This window comes from Diadema antillarum, unplaced genomic scaffold, assembly GCF_040938485.1.
Source record: "Diadema antillarum isolate AM-2024a unplaced genomic scaffold, OU_Dant_1.0 seq00000577_RagTag, whole genome shotgun sequence".
Lineage (NCBI taxonomy): Eukaryota > Metazoa > Echinodermata > Echinoidea > Diadematoida > Diadematidae > Diadema > Diadema antillarum.
The window spans coordinates 223103-240238 of NW_027271512.1; the positions used below are offsets into that span (position 1 = coordinate 223103).

At 39.2% G+C, this 17136-nt stretch overlaps 1 protein-coding gene across 1 annotated transcript in view; it reads left to right on the forward strand.

Annotated features, from left to right (window-relative positions):
- The window catches only part of LOC139735421 (uncharacterized), a 139467-nt gene that overhangs the window by 72435 nt on the left and 49896 nt on the right, over positions 1–17136 (forward strand). The window contains exons 7-9 of the mRNA XM_071646174.1: positions 11828–13362; positions 15815–15911; positions 16547–16587. Of these exons, the coding sequence (XP_071502275.1) occupies positions 11828–13362; positions 15815–15911; positions 16547–16587 (1673 nt within the window). The remainder of the gene's footprint in view (positions 1–11827; positions 13363–15814; positions 15912–16546; positions 16588–17136) is intronic.

The following is a 17136-nucleotide window of genomic DNA, read 5'->3' on the forward strand; positions in this document are numbered from 1 at the left end:
TTACAAATTCTGCACTTGGTACTGTTCTTGTCTGAGGTCTGTTAGAATCTATCTGTCCAGTCTGCCAATGCCATGCACAGATTGTTTTATTTCATACATCAAAAACTCAGCTTTGACATTAAGGTCATCACATTCTTGATAAAGGGCCGTATACTTTGGCCCACTTGCTTGACCCTTAGACCTTGACCCACTCATATGGATGTCCTCTTTTGAATGAAATCACTGCACCACATGGTTGGCCCTTGCATACATGTGTGCATGTATGAGATGCAAGTATTTGTGAACATATGTTTTTTCTTTGCCTGCTTCAGAAATATTTCTGTATCATACTACTGTGAGATAATTTCCACAAATGCACTGTAATCAATTTACCTATTAAAAAAAAATCACATGCAAAATAGTAAGACTCCTTTGAGTAGGGGTAGACATTGCTAGAAATATTAATGTGCAAAATGATTCACTCCGATGAATCACTGTAGTAACATTCATCATTGATAGCATATTCAGATCAGTGGGTGTATTTATAATGTATAGGTTGTTGCCGTGGTAGTTATCTAGAGATTGTGCATGCATCTTCTCTGCAACATTTTTTTTTTTTTTGTCCAATATGGTATCTCAAAAAGAAAATGAGATGCGGTACACAAGAAAAAGCAACGAAACAACAAGAAATTTGTAGTGATATCATTACAGATCTCTTTCAAATTCTCTGCTGATATACAGTGCTAGATTTATTGCTTTATGCACCAGTAAATCTTGCATTAGTTAAAAGACAAGTCCACCTTCATATACATATGGATTGAGTAAATGCAGCAATATTAGTAGAACACATTAGTGAAAGTTTGGGGAAAATCAGACAACCCGTTTAAAAGTTATGATTTTTGTTAAGTATCTGCACAGTTACTGCTGGATGAGAAGACTACCACAGTGTATGATGTCACATGCATACAACGATATAAGGAAAATATAAAGAGAATTTCACAAAATGTTACTTTTTGAAAAAAGTGCGCATTTCCTCGACTCGTCACTGACGTATGTTAAGGGTAATATTAGTTCCCTTGCCTCCTGAAAAAGACAAGTCAAGTGTTCTTTTATTATGCAAGAAAAGTAAAAATACCATGAATTTTCTTCATATTTTCTTTATCAGATCGTTGTACACATGTGACATCACAAGCTGTAGGAGTCTTCTCATCCAGCAGTGACCAAGCAGAAACTTCAAAAATTCATAACTTTTAAACCGATTGTCCGATTTTCCACAAACTCTCACTGTTGTGTTCTATTAATATTGCTGTATTCACTCAATCCACATGTCTTTGAAGGTGAACTTGTCCTTTAAGTAGAGAGGGTCCAGTTGTTTACCAAGCTTGATGCAGTATCGGAGATGTACCTACATTATAACCCTGCCATGAATTCAGACACTCTTGCTTATATACATTATCAGTAGCATTTAAGGATCAGAGAGGCTTAATAGGAATTGTCAGGAAAATTTGAAGGGCATGACACTTTAACACTTCCTTCAAACATGCTCAGGTAAAAAAGGAAATGGTATTAGCAGAAATGGAAGGAGATCATGTCCCTTGTACTATGAATTTAACTCATCATCCTTTGCTGTGGACCTTTAAAGGCATTATCTACCATTTGCAGATGAAACATAAACTCGGCTTTAGTGCTTCAAAATAGTTCTAAAATGTGAGTTAGGGATGGAAACATCCAATATAAAAATCTGAATCAGTATGATCAATGTTAAGTATTCTTAAATATACAAATGTGAGCAGTAGCTATAATAAAAATGTTTCTAGACTAAATCGTCTACAGTTACGGTTTAGTAGGCAAATTAGTGATATCTCCTTATATTTAAGGCTTTATTACAAAATTTTTGATATGGTTGGATGTTTTGTGATATAACTGACCTACACATATATGCATCAAATGTGATATCTGGACAGCAGTTTTGTAAATCACTGCTCCCAATGGTGAACAGTACATGTACCTTTAAGCTCTGTGATGATCCTAGAAATGACCTGATCTTTGTCACTTAGAAATATTTGTAATTAAGTCAAACTTGGTTGTGGGGGAGAGCATTGTTGAAAGACAAAATACCTCAGTCAGTTGTGGGACGAAAGAACTAGCAATGGTTCCATCAATATATGCCCACTGGTGGCGGTCATTTGATATCTACTGAAGACGTTGCAGTGTTTACAACGCTCCCAACGAACTGCCCTGTGGGACGAGGTAGGAGTAAGATTTATTGCAGATTTGGGCATCAACAAACTCGGCAGTGGAGTTTGATTGTGGTCCGCGGCTCTGTGGTAGGTGGGGGGGGGGGGGGTAATTTTAGGGAGTTAAAGGTTAGAGAGAAAGAGGTTAGGGAGTAAAGTGGATAAGCTATATACAGCTGTTGTAATGTATTATATAGTATTATGTATATTATATGTATACATACATTATGTATCCCTATGGAAACTATGATATTCAATACTTTGACAATTGATACCAACCCAATTTTCATGTGAATTAGTTCATGTTCATTAAAATACTGAGATGAAGAGATTTTGAGGTGGTGGTATTGCTTTGTCATGCATTCAACATCATCTGTGATGAATTTTGTCCATTATTTCAATTAACAAATACGTATGGCGGTATTGTGTAGTAGGTCTCCCATTTAGATTATATACCAAGCAGGGATAGTCTCTTTTCCAGGCTGATAGATTACTTGCAACTATTTTTTTTGGGGGGGGGGGGGGAGGGAGGGGGTGGGGGATAAGGGGAGGGGGGGAGGAGCAGGAGAGAGCAATCACCAACCTGTGCTTAGCCAGACAAACTGAATCTGTTTAATGGCTGTTTTCCACCTGCCATCTGAAAAGCCAAGCATTCGGGTGACGGTGCATCGAGAAAGGCTAATAACCACCGGTCAATGCCTAGACACACGGTCAGCGAGGTAACACCAGAGAGGATCGTTCACGCCCGCTGTCAGTTTGTGATAAGGGGCACGTCCTATGAATTATTTCCTCATTCTTTCAAATGTCGCGTGTGTCACTGCCTTTGTGTCAGCCATTCACAGCGAACTGCAGGGAAGCCCTAACGACTCACATAACGCTGGCCTCCATCCAATCAAAGCCATCTCCCCTTGTCAGAAGGTCATACATGTCCTTGCTTTGGGGGGGGGGGGGAAGGGGGTGGTGGAGGGGGTACAAGTCACATCATTCCAATTATTGTTTGGCAAACACCCATTCATAGAGAATTTTGTGAAATAATGTTTAATCAATTTTGTTAGATATTTAATTAAAGGAATTATAAGTGATATATCTTTTTTCCCCCTGGAATTGCATTATCTCTCCCCTTTGATAAAAGGAACAAGACAAGGTATCCAGAATATCACCCCACCTTCCCTCCCCCACCCCCCACCCTACCCCCCCCCCAAAAAAAAAAAAAATCCCTCAAAGGTACCACCAATATGCATGTTTATGTATATGTCTGGAATTGCAAACTACTAAAGCATGACAAATGATATCCATTTCAAGCCAGTTGTTATTACATGAGCACAGTTGTTTGAAGTCAAACATGTGCCCAAATTTGCCTGAAAGAACCAATAGCAAAGAACACTTACAGGAAGCGATAGAGGAAAATGTTTTAGAAATCACAAGAATCATTTAACTTCTGAAGTCCCAAACCACAGTTCTGTGGTTTCATGATATCTTTTATGAGTGTAACTGTTTCTAAAGATATAGATTACAGTATCATCTTTCATGTGAACACTTCTTTGTTCATGCATTTTATTCGTTCCTAATTCAGAATTTATACAAGCATCTTGATTGCTAAATTCATGACTGATTATCAAATCAACGACACAATTTAGAATATCTAGTTCCTGTTTCTCTCTTACATTGGCACATTTTAATTCATGTTATTTTGTGCAGACTGAATTTCCTTAATCAGTTGCATGTAATCTTTCTCCAAGATATGCCATGCAGTAAAATTTATGAGTAGCAAAAGTTCCTACAGAGTTCCCCTAGAACCAGGTGTTAGACCAGATGCCTGGCTATAGTTAGTGGAGGACCCTCTGTTTAGACCAGTAATACCACTGAAGAGGCTACCATGTGTTAAGGAGACCATTATCACTGGGCACACAAACATCAATAATTACACACATATGAGCATTGCACTCCAAGTGCAAGTACATGTATAATGTAGCACACTGCAGGTCTATCAAGAGCTGATAAAATTTCTATCTCTCTCTCAATGAACAATTAAAGAGAAGTTGAGAGTGATCTTGATGGCTTTGTTCCGCTGCCTCCGAGATACGATCCTTGCTCTTGAAGTATCTGGTTCCTGTAGGCAAGCGGTACAGATGGGTAAGATTGCCCTAATGGCGAAAGTTAGAACAGCATGAAACTAGAATTAGGACAAAACAAAGAGTATGTGTCTTGTGAGCTTTCTAATTATTATTATTATTATTATTATTTTTTTTTTTTTGGTAACACGACTGCAAGATGTAAATGTTGGCCATTTTGATACAGGTTTATTATGATTGCAGTAAATGTCTTACCTTTTTTTTTTTCCTGTCTCGAAACCTACTCCAACATCTCATTTATACAGATGTTGGGTTCCACCACTGATCTTGACAATATTAGCGTTTCCTTCCTCATTATAGCTACTGTATGCACTTTGTACATGGGCAAACCTTGCAAGTGGGAAACTGAGAGTTAGAAATTGATTGAACAATAAAATCCTTTAAGTGTCCTGAGTAGTAGTAGTAGCAACACAGCAAATTAATACACATCTTGTAAACCGTGCTATGTTCTGGTTTCATTGGGGGGAGCCAGAACTGCACTCAACCTCATACACTTCCGAAATTCCAATCACCAACTTGCATCTACAATTCCACGTGTGTACACAGCATGTGGCGGCCGTTGATGTCTCTTTATGCACTCATCCCTCTTGATATCAACTTTAAGTCTATTTACTTTTTGAGCTGCTCCAAGGCTACCATAGCCAGAGAGAGAGAAAGAGAGAGAGAGAGACAAATCATATATACCACTATGTTTGCAACCTTCACTTGAACTTAGTATGACACCAAAGAACATGACATGTGAAGATATGATAATCATATTGCATATACCCCTCTCCCTCTCTATCTCTTCCTCTCTCACTCTCTCTCTTGCTCTCTCATGCTCTGTCTCTCTCATACTCTCTCCGTTTTCTTGCTTTTGTTTTCTGGGATCAGTTTCTACTTATTGTAAAACTTGAAATTTTCGTGTGTATGAAGTTTCGTAAGGAGCCAAGATTCTTGAAAGTAAAATGCATGTGAAAGTTTTTGTCTTAACAATGCATTGAGTGCCAGTGCAATGCGCAAAAGTTTCTTACCACAAAAAAGGCCACTGGCTTCAATTTGCAGAATCTTCATGCCCCAAATATTCCTGTTTGCAGCATTTGTGTCTTTGATAGTGCTTTTTGGTTTGTTTTGTTTTGTGCTATGTGGTTTTGTTTTGTTTTGTTTTGTTTTTCTGGCTCAGCTGACATTGTTTTTGGAATATAATAAATGCTGAATTGGGATGATGGTGGCGATTATGTTTTTGACAATGGTGTAAAAGTGATTGTGCAAGTGTAGTGTAGTTGTACCCCAGCATTTTTAGTTGTAGCAGAAACATTAGCAGTATACAATGTATATTAAAAGGGATTGTATAGTTTTGGTTGAGATGAGGATTCAGGTTTTTTTAAAGATAATTATAAATCACTAAGAGGAATTAATAAAAAGAGTTTTGAAATGGCTGAGATATCCAAAAACAAGCTTTTTATATTGATTACAGTTTATGTCACTATAATGATGACTTTAATGGGATTCATGTAATGCCACACAGATGCTTAAAGCAGAAGTAATGTAGTATTCAGTACTATAGTATAATATCCCATGAACAAATTCCTGGGTTCTAAGTTGTTGGCACTATCAACTCTTGCTTGCATGATTCTGATGTACAGTGAACATTGTTCGTGGGAACATTTGCAGCTGTGAAAGTTACCATGCCTGGCACTCAATGGGCAGGAAAATGAAGAAGATGTACATTATATATATATATATATATATATATATATATATATATATATATATATATATATATATATATATATATATTACATACGTATACATATAATATATATTGAAACAAAGAAAGGCAAAACTGACCAGAAACAAATAATAGATAGTGAAAACTTTGAGCAAAGAAAATGAGTTTTCATTGGGATGAAAACCCATTTTCTTTGCTCAAAGTTTTCACTAGATACAAATATATATATATATATATATATATATATATATATATATATATGTATATGTGATTTATTCATGTGTATATATGTATTTTGTTTTTCAGTGCCTAAAATGCCCCATTGTACTCTATGGCCCGAATTCATGAAGGTGGTTTAAACTGAGACCATTGTACAAAATTTGTACCATGGTCTAAAATTAGCATGAAATAGGCATACCTTTGACGTGCGTGTGTCAATGCACATTTGCTACTGGACGTCTGTTGGTGTACGCAATCTGTCAATCCAATTTACACTGAAGAAATTTGCTTTTATAAACCATGGTTTAAACCGTAGTTTCAATTGTACCGCCTTCGTGAATTTGGACCCAAGTGTCATAAATATAAAATCCGTATCATCTGAAAGAAGTGAAGCAGAGTTAAGTCATAATTCAAGGTTTCAAATACTCCATTATGGATTTGAGTGCAGTCAATGAATATGATATCATACCATGGACGCCAAATAGGCTTTGTGTTATTGTGGTGGAGTCAGCTGGACACCAGAAAGTCATGAAATAATGAAGAGTTGTGGTTGATGTGAGTCATTGCCACAGAAGATAATGATGTTATCGACAAAAATAAGTGTTCCCTGCAGCAAAATTTCTAGTTTGATAAGATTACGGACGAGAGAACATACATTATTGATCATGTATCACACACACACACACACACACACACACCATCTTTCGGAGTTAGCAATGCATTGCTATCCTGCAGTAAAGGCGTAACTTAACCATCACAAAGACAAAATTCACATCTAAATATGTGCATGAGTGAAACACAGTGAAGTTGCAATGACAACCCCACAGTCCCACTGACCTTTAACTGTGACCTTTTTTTGATGGCGTTGTCAGATTGCATTATTATCATTAATATACTTCTTTCACGTTTACAGTTACATAGAGTAAATTTTGCATCATAATGAAGGTAGAGGTCACAAGTTGAGTTTCACTCATTGTAGAGACATCATTTGATTCCTCAAAGTTTGGCAGTAGCACTATTTGTAGTGATATAGATCAAGGCCGCGGATATAGGAGCAGCAATATAATAATGCAACATTGATTGTGATGTAAGCAGGAAGTAGCTCCACTCAAGCCTTCTTTGTAATCATATGTTCCATCTTTTGTTGTCAGTGCGTAAGATATGAGATTTGAAACTAACATGCTACACTGTACTGACATACATATCCCATGATATTCTGAAGATTTACTGAAGTAAATGTTATGATATTTAATGTCCCTTTGAATTATGTGATTTTTTTTTTTTTGGGGGGGGGGTGGATATCTATCTATAGATTAAATCTTTAGATAGTCCAGGGCACATGGCTCGAACATTCCAGGTTGCTAGTCGAAGAGCTGGAGTCTTCATTTTCATTTCTTTACTTCTCTTTTCCTATCTTGCTTATTGGAATGAGCTTCTACCTGATAACTGCTACTTCTCACATTATGTCAATGTCTTGCGACATTGCTGGAGTGTCTTCTCCACAGTGCTACGAGCCTGGGCTGATGGGATATGGAGAACTCGTGCTGCCAATACATCAAGTTCCCCTCTGTAGATACATATGCCTCTGGAGATATGGCATGTTGGAATGAAGCTCTTGTTTGAACAAGATCATTCATAAAAAATTATGAGACCTTCACCTAATACACCATCTTTCCATCATATTCAACAAGAGATAAACTCAAATTTGAGTGTCAACTCATTTTACTCTTTTTTACACCTTTGATCTCTTATGTATTTGTGACACTGCACCTCAAAACAAACAAAAAGTCGCCAGACATCAATTTTTAATTAAGACCATATTCTGAAAGAGCAGACTTTAAGCTTTAAAATGATGTATAACTCAAATCAAATGGACTCTCCTAACATACCTAAATATTGGAAAGAAAGCACAAACTCAGGAAAAGTGTGAACTGAGAAAAGAGGCTCTGAAGTACAGTGTCTATTCAAGCGCTTAATCTTTACCAAGCCGTACTGGCTGTGCAATGAATGGGACAAAAGACAGGAAGTAAACCACCAGAGTAACAACAATGAAGGGATTATCAGATTAAACTGAAATTAAACATGCCTCATTAACACATTCTGTCCATAATTAATGCCAACTTTCAAAGCAGTAGCCCTATCCTTTTTAAAAGTTATTAGAGTTGAAAGTGAAGAGTGTGAACAAGCTTTTTCAGAAATGAAAAAGGGTTTCTAAAGACACACCTAATTACAATATTCTACCAAAAATGTTCGAGATAAACTGCTAAAAAAGCACACTTTCCTGCCCGTTTTATGATACCAAATTTTAGCATAATGTACAAGAAGACCCGCTCTTTCAGAAAATATGAAAAAGTCAAGTTTGGCTAGGTTGACCCATTTCACTTATTTTCAGTCCTCACGCAAAATCAGTGTGTGCGACTTTATGTTCGTTTTGAGGTGCACGGTCACATTTATTCTTTGTTATGTTATTTTTCAGATGGTAGTCTCATGGAATGAAATACATATTACACACTGTATATAGTTTTGATATTTTAAATTAGTCTTAGATCCAGGCTGTTTACCCAATATATCTATGCTTCACATATTTTCCCTGTCAAGTCTATGGAATGCAAGCCATTGTTCAAGGCAGTAATGAATCTCCAAAGAGATTTCAAAGGCCCAATCAATCACCCAATATATACGTCGTGTTGGCTGGAAAGAGAAAGCAAAGTGTGCTTTCAGAGAGAGAAATCTATCCTCTCGGCAACTTGGCATCGTTTGTCGGCAAACAATAGCGCCCGGAGTTGTGCCCGTGTTTTAGGGATACTGCTCTCCATTGCTAAGATGTTTTCTTTTCTGGAAGCTGGAACCAGCAGATTCTAATTGAGTACAGTAAGTGAGTAAGGGAGAACAAATTTGCTGAGGTTGTTTTTTTATTGCTATTTCTTTGACATTTCTTATTCCATTAAGCATCCCAAGTCAAGCGTGTTCTTAATCCTTGCCATTTTTCAATTCTCTCCACGTCGCTGCCAAGGAGCCAGGGACATGATTGAAACTGGCAATGAGTTGCCCTCTAAAAACAGTCAGTTGCAGACCCACAGTGGCCAGACACACTTGAAAAATTGGGACATTATAAACTGCTGCTGTAATTGGCAAGTAATGATCTCCATGAAGTCAGAAGTTCTCACACAATCAAATTATTTGAACAGTTTTATCATCAATTTCATAACTTTTATTCAGCTTTGCTGACCGTAGACATGTTACCAGTAATAGCTTTTATGAGTACTCTTTTTAGAAATATATGTGAAACTCAAAATTCCATGAATTTCTGATTTTAGGTTTGATTTTAATGAAACATCTGGCATTATTATCATTTACATTTTACTCCCAGCTATTAGGGTGAACTTGAATATCATGTGTAAAATCGACATATCCCAAGTACATGTATAGCAGTCACACTGACTTTAATTGTTAACCCGTTGAGGACAGTTTGATTTTGCTACAACACACATTTCCCATAAGACACCTGCCCGAGTATACTTGAGACTTGTCATCAACGGGTTAAGAATGAGTGTTTTTACCCTAAGCGCTCAGAGCATCATAAGAGGAGCATATTAAGCATTAATTGTAATGTATTGTGTTTCATTATAATGTTTTCTTATTGCTCGTACATCAGACTGCGTTGAGATTAGTAGGGTTAGGACTGTTTGTGGCTGAAGGGGTTAATGCCTGTCCAGTGATGCCCATCTAACGTGTTTGTCCATGTGTGACTGATGGATGGCGTATCGAAAACCACCACCTCCCTACTCTGTTTCTTTCTTACTGGGTTGCTCTGTATGTGTGTGTGTGTGTGTGTGTGTGTGTGTGTGTGTGTGTGTGTTTCTCTCCATCTCCTTTCTCTTCATGCAGTGTTCTCAATATTTGACATTTCTGACCTTCTGTCATGGCGTATCGATTATCAGATATTCTGAGCTGGCTTCGGCAATATCCCACCACTCTCACTACGATACTTGGCAGTTTGTTTTTCCTCATCCCATGCCTCTGCTATGAAGTCATGCAAGATAATGTATCTTAGTTGACTGTCTGCCTACTAGTCTGTTCTCAATTTTCTTTCCTTCTAACCAAGATCATTTGAGAGCCACTTGACTCATCCCAAATTCAACATTTTTCTATTTATATTCAAGATAGTCTAAAACTGAACTGTCTTTAGTTTCTTGCCTAATGCCAGAAGGTCAAAGTTAAAGGTCGATATTTGGTGTTTCCCACATTCAAATCGATCTTTGTACAGTAATATAGCAATACAGTTGTGTATTCATTAAGATTGATCTGATAATATGAAGATACAATCTGTATGCACTGTGTACTGAATTATTAACATGTCATTTCTGTTTTCATAAACTATTGCTGACCTATAAATGAAGTTGCTTTCTTTTACATTGTATTTAGATCAGTCCCATGTGCCAAGTATGGCACACATGTGGATGCAAATAAGAAAGTTGTCCTATTGACCAGGATATGTCATGAGGATTGGATTGAGGACTCTATTCTAGTGTATGCAACTATTTTAATACCACTTCTGTAATCTCTTCACACACTTAGATTATCAACTGGTCAGCATTAATACTCAAGCTATGCTTATTTTGAAAAGCATTTTGTATGCTAATGTGTTTGTAATCTTATTCAGCAGTCTGTTTCATAAGTAATATTCAATCATTATTCAGCTGAAATTATTATGTCAAAGTGGAGGGTTTCTTTTTTTGTCTCCTTTACTTTAACCATATGGGAGAAATGAACCAGATAAAACAGACAATGAATTCTCACCCCAATTTGTTTATTGATTAATAATTTCCCCTTGACATGTTGCTTATTTGGTCTAAGGGCGATTGTTTACTCGAACTGTGCTAGATGAGACAGGTTTCATTCACTGCTGTTTAAAGTCAGGCAGGATGCTACATACTCTGCGTCTGCAACAGTGTCATCCCCAGCGGCTGTCTCATCCAGGATGATTTGTAGCACTCTTTGGCAGGACATGCTGCCCAATTTATCATGCCTTGGAATGGCCCTGCTGGGGCAGACCTTGTGAGGGGCAGTAGGAAGGAGTGCTGCTCGGCTTTGTCATTTTCCTGGAGATTGAGGGCGCTCTTGTTTTTTTATTTATTCATTCAGCAAACTGTAATGTTCATGGGGGCCCATGATAGGTTGTCTCATGTGCCAAGTGAAAGGAACATCTCCCCCACATTACTTGTTATCCACAGGGAAATGTAATGGGTATGAGTCTGGTCATACTGTTCTACTGACTTGATAAGTCAGAGGTTATATCAGAATTCATAATTCCTTTCTTTCTTTTTTTACATGCACCTTTGATCAGATGTTCAGAGCTTCAGGTTTTTTTTAGAAAGAACTTCCATACACTTGTATATATTGTCAAGAATGTTGATGAACAGTGCACCGGTGTTCCTGCAAGGTAGCCTATTAACAGTTTTTCACATCTACTTGGAGAACTATGAATTGTAGAAAGAAAATAAAAAAGCTACATAATCCGTTCTTTTTCATTTTTGTCTCAAATTCAGTGGGAACTGGTGTCCTGTGGCGGCTGCAAAGAAGAAGAAGGCGGATTCAGAGCCAAGCACTCCCGAGCTTGAACCCAGCAAGAGGATGAAACGGTTGTCAAGGAAACGGGGAGCACAGACCAGCAGCCAGGAGGAAGCGACCGAAGATGAGGGCCCAAGTGCCAAGATCAGCACACCCAACCAAGACACAGATGATGCAAACTCCATATCCAGCCAGGATGAGGATGTACAGGCCAAGTGCAGCCGGAGAGCAATTGTGAACCTCCAGCGATTGATAGACAATGTGACGGAAGAGATCAAGCACGAGCGACAGCAAGAGGAGGAAGGGGAGAATGGTAATAAGGAGGACAAAGAGAACACCACTCCAACGGAAGATGGAACGCCCCAGGAAGTTGCAAAAGCAGAACAAAAAGTGGAGGATATGGAGAGCAAAGAAGAGGAAGAAGAGATTGAGCAAGATGAGGTAGAGAAGGAAGAGGAGGAGGAGGAAGCGGAGGAGGCGGAGGAGGAAGCGGAGGAGGCGGAGGAAGCTGGTGAGGCAGAAGATGTTCTTGAGGAAGAGCCAGAGGAACAGCTGGAGAATGTGTCTGAAGATGTGCCAGAGAAGGCTGAAGCAACAGATGTTGAAGAGGACTTTGAGAGTGGTGTCAGTGGACAAGAGAAAGTGGAATCGTATGATGATACCGAGGAAAGCATTGTGGAGGAAGAGGAGGAAAAGGAGGAAGAAGACTCCTCGGTGACTGATGCTGAAGTGTGCGCCCCTCCAAAGCTTCATAAGGAGCTGGCATTCCTGAATCAGGAGATGCCAGTCTTGGAGACTGCCCCTGACCTTGTGGGGAGTGACTGTTCTAGGAAGGAGAAAACTGCAAAACGTGGTGGGGAAGGGACAGACCCAAGCGGTGAATCAAGGGAGCGGGATAGGGAGGTGTCACAGGATGGGTCTGATGGTGAAGAGATGTATGGTGAGGCGCCCTCACTGGTCATTGACGAGCAATTGGCCTCAAGGCATTCCGCACCAAGGCACTCTGATGAGGAGAGTGGGCTGCCATCATACTTACGTGAGATGAGTGAGCAGCTCTCACAAGAACTGGAGGAGACTAAGAAGCAGCAGTCGGCAGCTCCTCTCCACGATGATGAAGACGACGTTGAAAAAACACATTCCTTGCCAGCTACACCCCTGGAGGAAAGTGCCTCCAAGGACACACCAACCAGTGCAATCATGGCCCCCTCCACCTCCCCGTCGCCGGGCGTGGCAGAGCCATCCCTCCCACCCAACAGTGCTGGCATACAGGATACGGACTTCCCCAACCCGAGCAATCTCACCCTCTCCCAGGATGGGCTCGACACAGCAGTTTTGCCCATGGATGTGCAGATCAAGCAGGAGGTTGTTGATCCCGTTGACGACATGGTGGACTCACCAACGAGCCAGATGCTGCCTCAGCTGGATGGGTCACAGCACCATGGTGTTGCTGGTCCCACCCCAGTTGTTCCTGTGACATCTGCAGCTGCTATTGCTGCCACCGCAAGCTTGCCTGGTAAGCTGTTCAACCCTGTTCTCCATCTATTCTTTTATTCATGGCTAGAGTCAAAGTGATACCATTAAATGTGGTGAAAGTGTCTTCAGAGTGCCAAAGTTGTTGTCCACGACAAAAGAACACTTAATCTTTATGCTGAGATGGTATGATGTCCTTTAATGTGCTAGTCCATTTTGACAAACAGGGCTAAGGTACAACTTGTAGTACTTAAATTAGTCATTAGGTTAATAAAGACACTCAGTACAGTACAGTACAGTGCTCCCATGGTTATGATGTACAGCATGCATCCCAATTAGCCTATTTCTTTCTATAAAAATCACTCTGGAAGGAAGCCATACCAGTGCTCTTAAGTTGCTCTAAAACAAATTTACGCTAATGGGGGTATGATGTCATTCCTTTGTTTGATGGCTTGTGGAATGATGGGTGGATGTGAATACTGGCTATTTGGAGCCCTGAATATGTTCACCCGCATACCTCTATTATTTTGAGTCTTGTACTGAACCTGGTGTCTGTGTCGGCAGAACGTTACCTGCTTCAGAAAATATTTTCTTCTGATGTCACTGCACCTGATGTGATTGTAATGACCCTGGCAACTCTTATTTTGTTGTTTTCCCATGCACAAAGTATTTTCTGAGCTGTAATCCCATTTGTTGCAACTTACGGTCATCTTTCATGATTCATGCCAAACGTTTGTAATGATGGATTGCTTACTATTTGGCAAATAGTGCAGCCGAGCAGGTACACTCCTCATAAGGCAGAGGTGTACTTACGGAGAAAATCTCATGGTATCCATACCAATTATTTGCTGTAGGGAAATCCAAGGAAATGCCTTATTCCATACCTTAATTCCCATTAAAGCAACTCTGGCATGAGCGAGTCCATGACACGTGCTGCATCGAACAACTCCTTGTTCGAGGATTAAGCGCAATGCATTGTCCTTGTGCAATTGCCTGGCTCAGCCACACACAGCATGTTTTTAGTATTTCATTTCTCAAAGTGAAATATGAAAACAGATGTACAAGAAGCAGCAAATGGATAGAATAAAGAAAAAAGAAAACATCGTAGCCATGTCCCATGTTTTTGGAAAAGACTCAATCTCCGAAAGTATAAGTTATGGGTCTGACATTTCCAGTTGTCATAATGCATCGTTCATCCATCATTTAAGAAATTCTTTCCGTACGTGTGTGCGTCTGTGTTTGCCTTAGTATGACTTTATGCTGAGCAGATGAGGTAGAGCCTTCTCACTAGGCTGTGCAAGACAACTCGATGCACTTTTTGCCACATGAGCCATTGGGACATTTTAGTATTGCCATGTAGCTTTGTGAGAAGAGAGAACAAACAAAACAAAACATAACAAAGAACAAGCACAAACCCAAAACAGAACTACAGAAGTGTTACAACGATTGTGTTAGAATCAAATAGACATACACCTATTTTGGGATAACACAAACTTAACAGAATTTAGAGAAACTTCCAAAACATTGCTCTGAAGTATTCTGTGATTTAGAAAACCTCAAATTAACAGATTATTACAAAATTACCACTTGGTTTTGTGGAGCTCTGGATGAGTCCATATTGTGATGTTGAATGTCGTGACAAACATCTTTTTTCCTCTACACGACCATTTCAACAAACATGTTTTGATTTTCTTCTGATTTAAAGGTGCATGGTCCCGGTGTTTTAGTCAAATGCGTACGCGTGCGCACGGTGCAAGTTTCCTATAGAGACCTACGCTATCGACTCCTCTTTAGCGCTTACGCTTTGGCCCACTTCCCCGAGTCCAAAGAAGTCCGATTCACTGTAGTCAGTGGTCCGATCACAGTTCGGCTCATGATTCGGCTGAGGGGGATGACAGCTCTAGCAAACTTCTTTTGTGATGTCATAATAACAAGCACATATGCACGCACCCTGGCATTACTACAGACTGCGCAATGCACAGAGAAGACAACGAAGGCAACGTTACTTAGCAACACCTACGTACTTTACTCTTGATGACAGCTCAACTTCGGTAATCTTCCTATCAATGCTAACGGTGATCGGCAGTATCATCAACAGCGCCCTCTACACTACCAGGACTATGCGCCTTTAACATATTGTCAGCTGAGAACCAGAAGAGCGCTCTCGCACTCTCAGATTTGAGCATAAATGAAAACAAAACAATTAATTTTCATGAAATAAAAAGTTTACTTAATCAAAAGTGGATAGATTTGTAAGCATTGTTCCAAATATCAGGTAAAATATTGCCCTTGTGGTTTTCATTTTAAACATTTTACTGAAAATGAAAATAATTCATGGATTCCTCCATATTCAAGATTTGGGAGCTAAACAGCACAGAGTAATATGCTTTTCATATTAGCTTCTTCAGATGAATTTTCCCTGCATTTATATCAGCGTCCCTCTTAATTGCTGTCGTTTAATCAGTTATATTCACTTTCTTTCCACCGTCCCGCAGCACCACCAGGCCTCAACAGCGTGGAGATCAGCAAATGTCCGACGCCAGGATGCGACGGTACGGGTCATGTAACCGGCTTGTACAGTCACCACAGGAGGTAAGGGAAACTGGATAAAAAGACGCGAGAAGCTTTGAAAGTGGTTTTAAACTTGTAGGAATCATACTGCTCCTTTATGTAAGAGAGCCTCCCTGATTTGCATCATTTTGCATTGTGTGCAATGTATCACCTCTGCAATGACAACAAACTTCTCCATGCTCAAACACCTGTGACCTAAAGAGTAAAGAAAATTATATCGTTTTAAGTTTATTACGCAGGAATTCAGAGGTCACAGTTTTACAGCAAAAATGATACACTTGTTTTATGTCATATTTATTAGAATTAGTAGTTTTCCTTTAAAAAAAAAATGGATTGGTACTCAAAACATTTCACTTCTAAAAACTGTCCAAATCCAGCCTTGTGTCCTGTAGGTGCACTAAATATGGCAATCTATGAGTAGTAATGGGGAGAGTGGTGTCCAGATTGATGTCATAGCTTTCATGAGGGGTATGAGTATACTTGATTCATGAATTCTTATGAAGTTTGATTTTCTTTTTCTTTTGAGATGTTGGCCTGATTGAAGCAATAGAATCATAACAAAACTTGAGCTCTGAAACTCTACATACAGTAAATGTGAAATGTGCTGTGAACGTTCAAGGTCTTAACCGTGGAATTTCTGTGTTTCTCACCCACAGCCTGTCTGGCTGCCCCCACAAAGACAAGATTCCTCAACAGTGTAAGTATTCGCTTTTCTTTAACTTAGTTCTGCGTCCTTCCACAGAGTTATTTCTCCTGGCATGGGAGATTGAATTTTTTCTAATTGCTCAGAATGTCGAATAGAAGAATTGAAGCCTGTCAGGATTATTGCATCCCCTTTTGAAGTCAAAGCAGATATCAGCATTGATTTGTACTTGGCAGAAGAATGCAGTGTACACTTCTACTCACTCAGGTAGTCAGTTTGTTTACTAGAGATCTCTGTTCTTTTATCTTTCTGGGGAAACATCAGATCAACTGGAATATGCTGATGTTTTTTCTGTTCTGTCTTTTAACTCATTGAGGATGAGGTGATTTTGATACGTTTCCCATAGACACCTGCCCAAGTTTACTCGGAACCAGTCTTCATTGGGTTAAAGACATGTATCATGTCTCAATAGATTTTTGCAAACTGATTGACAAATATCAATCTGCTGATCTGTATATCTGTTTGTCTAGATCTATCCTATACAAGTTTATCAATCTGTTATTTTCTATCTGTCTTTCTATCTATTTGTCTATCTATTCTTTA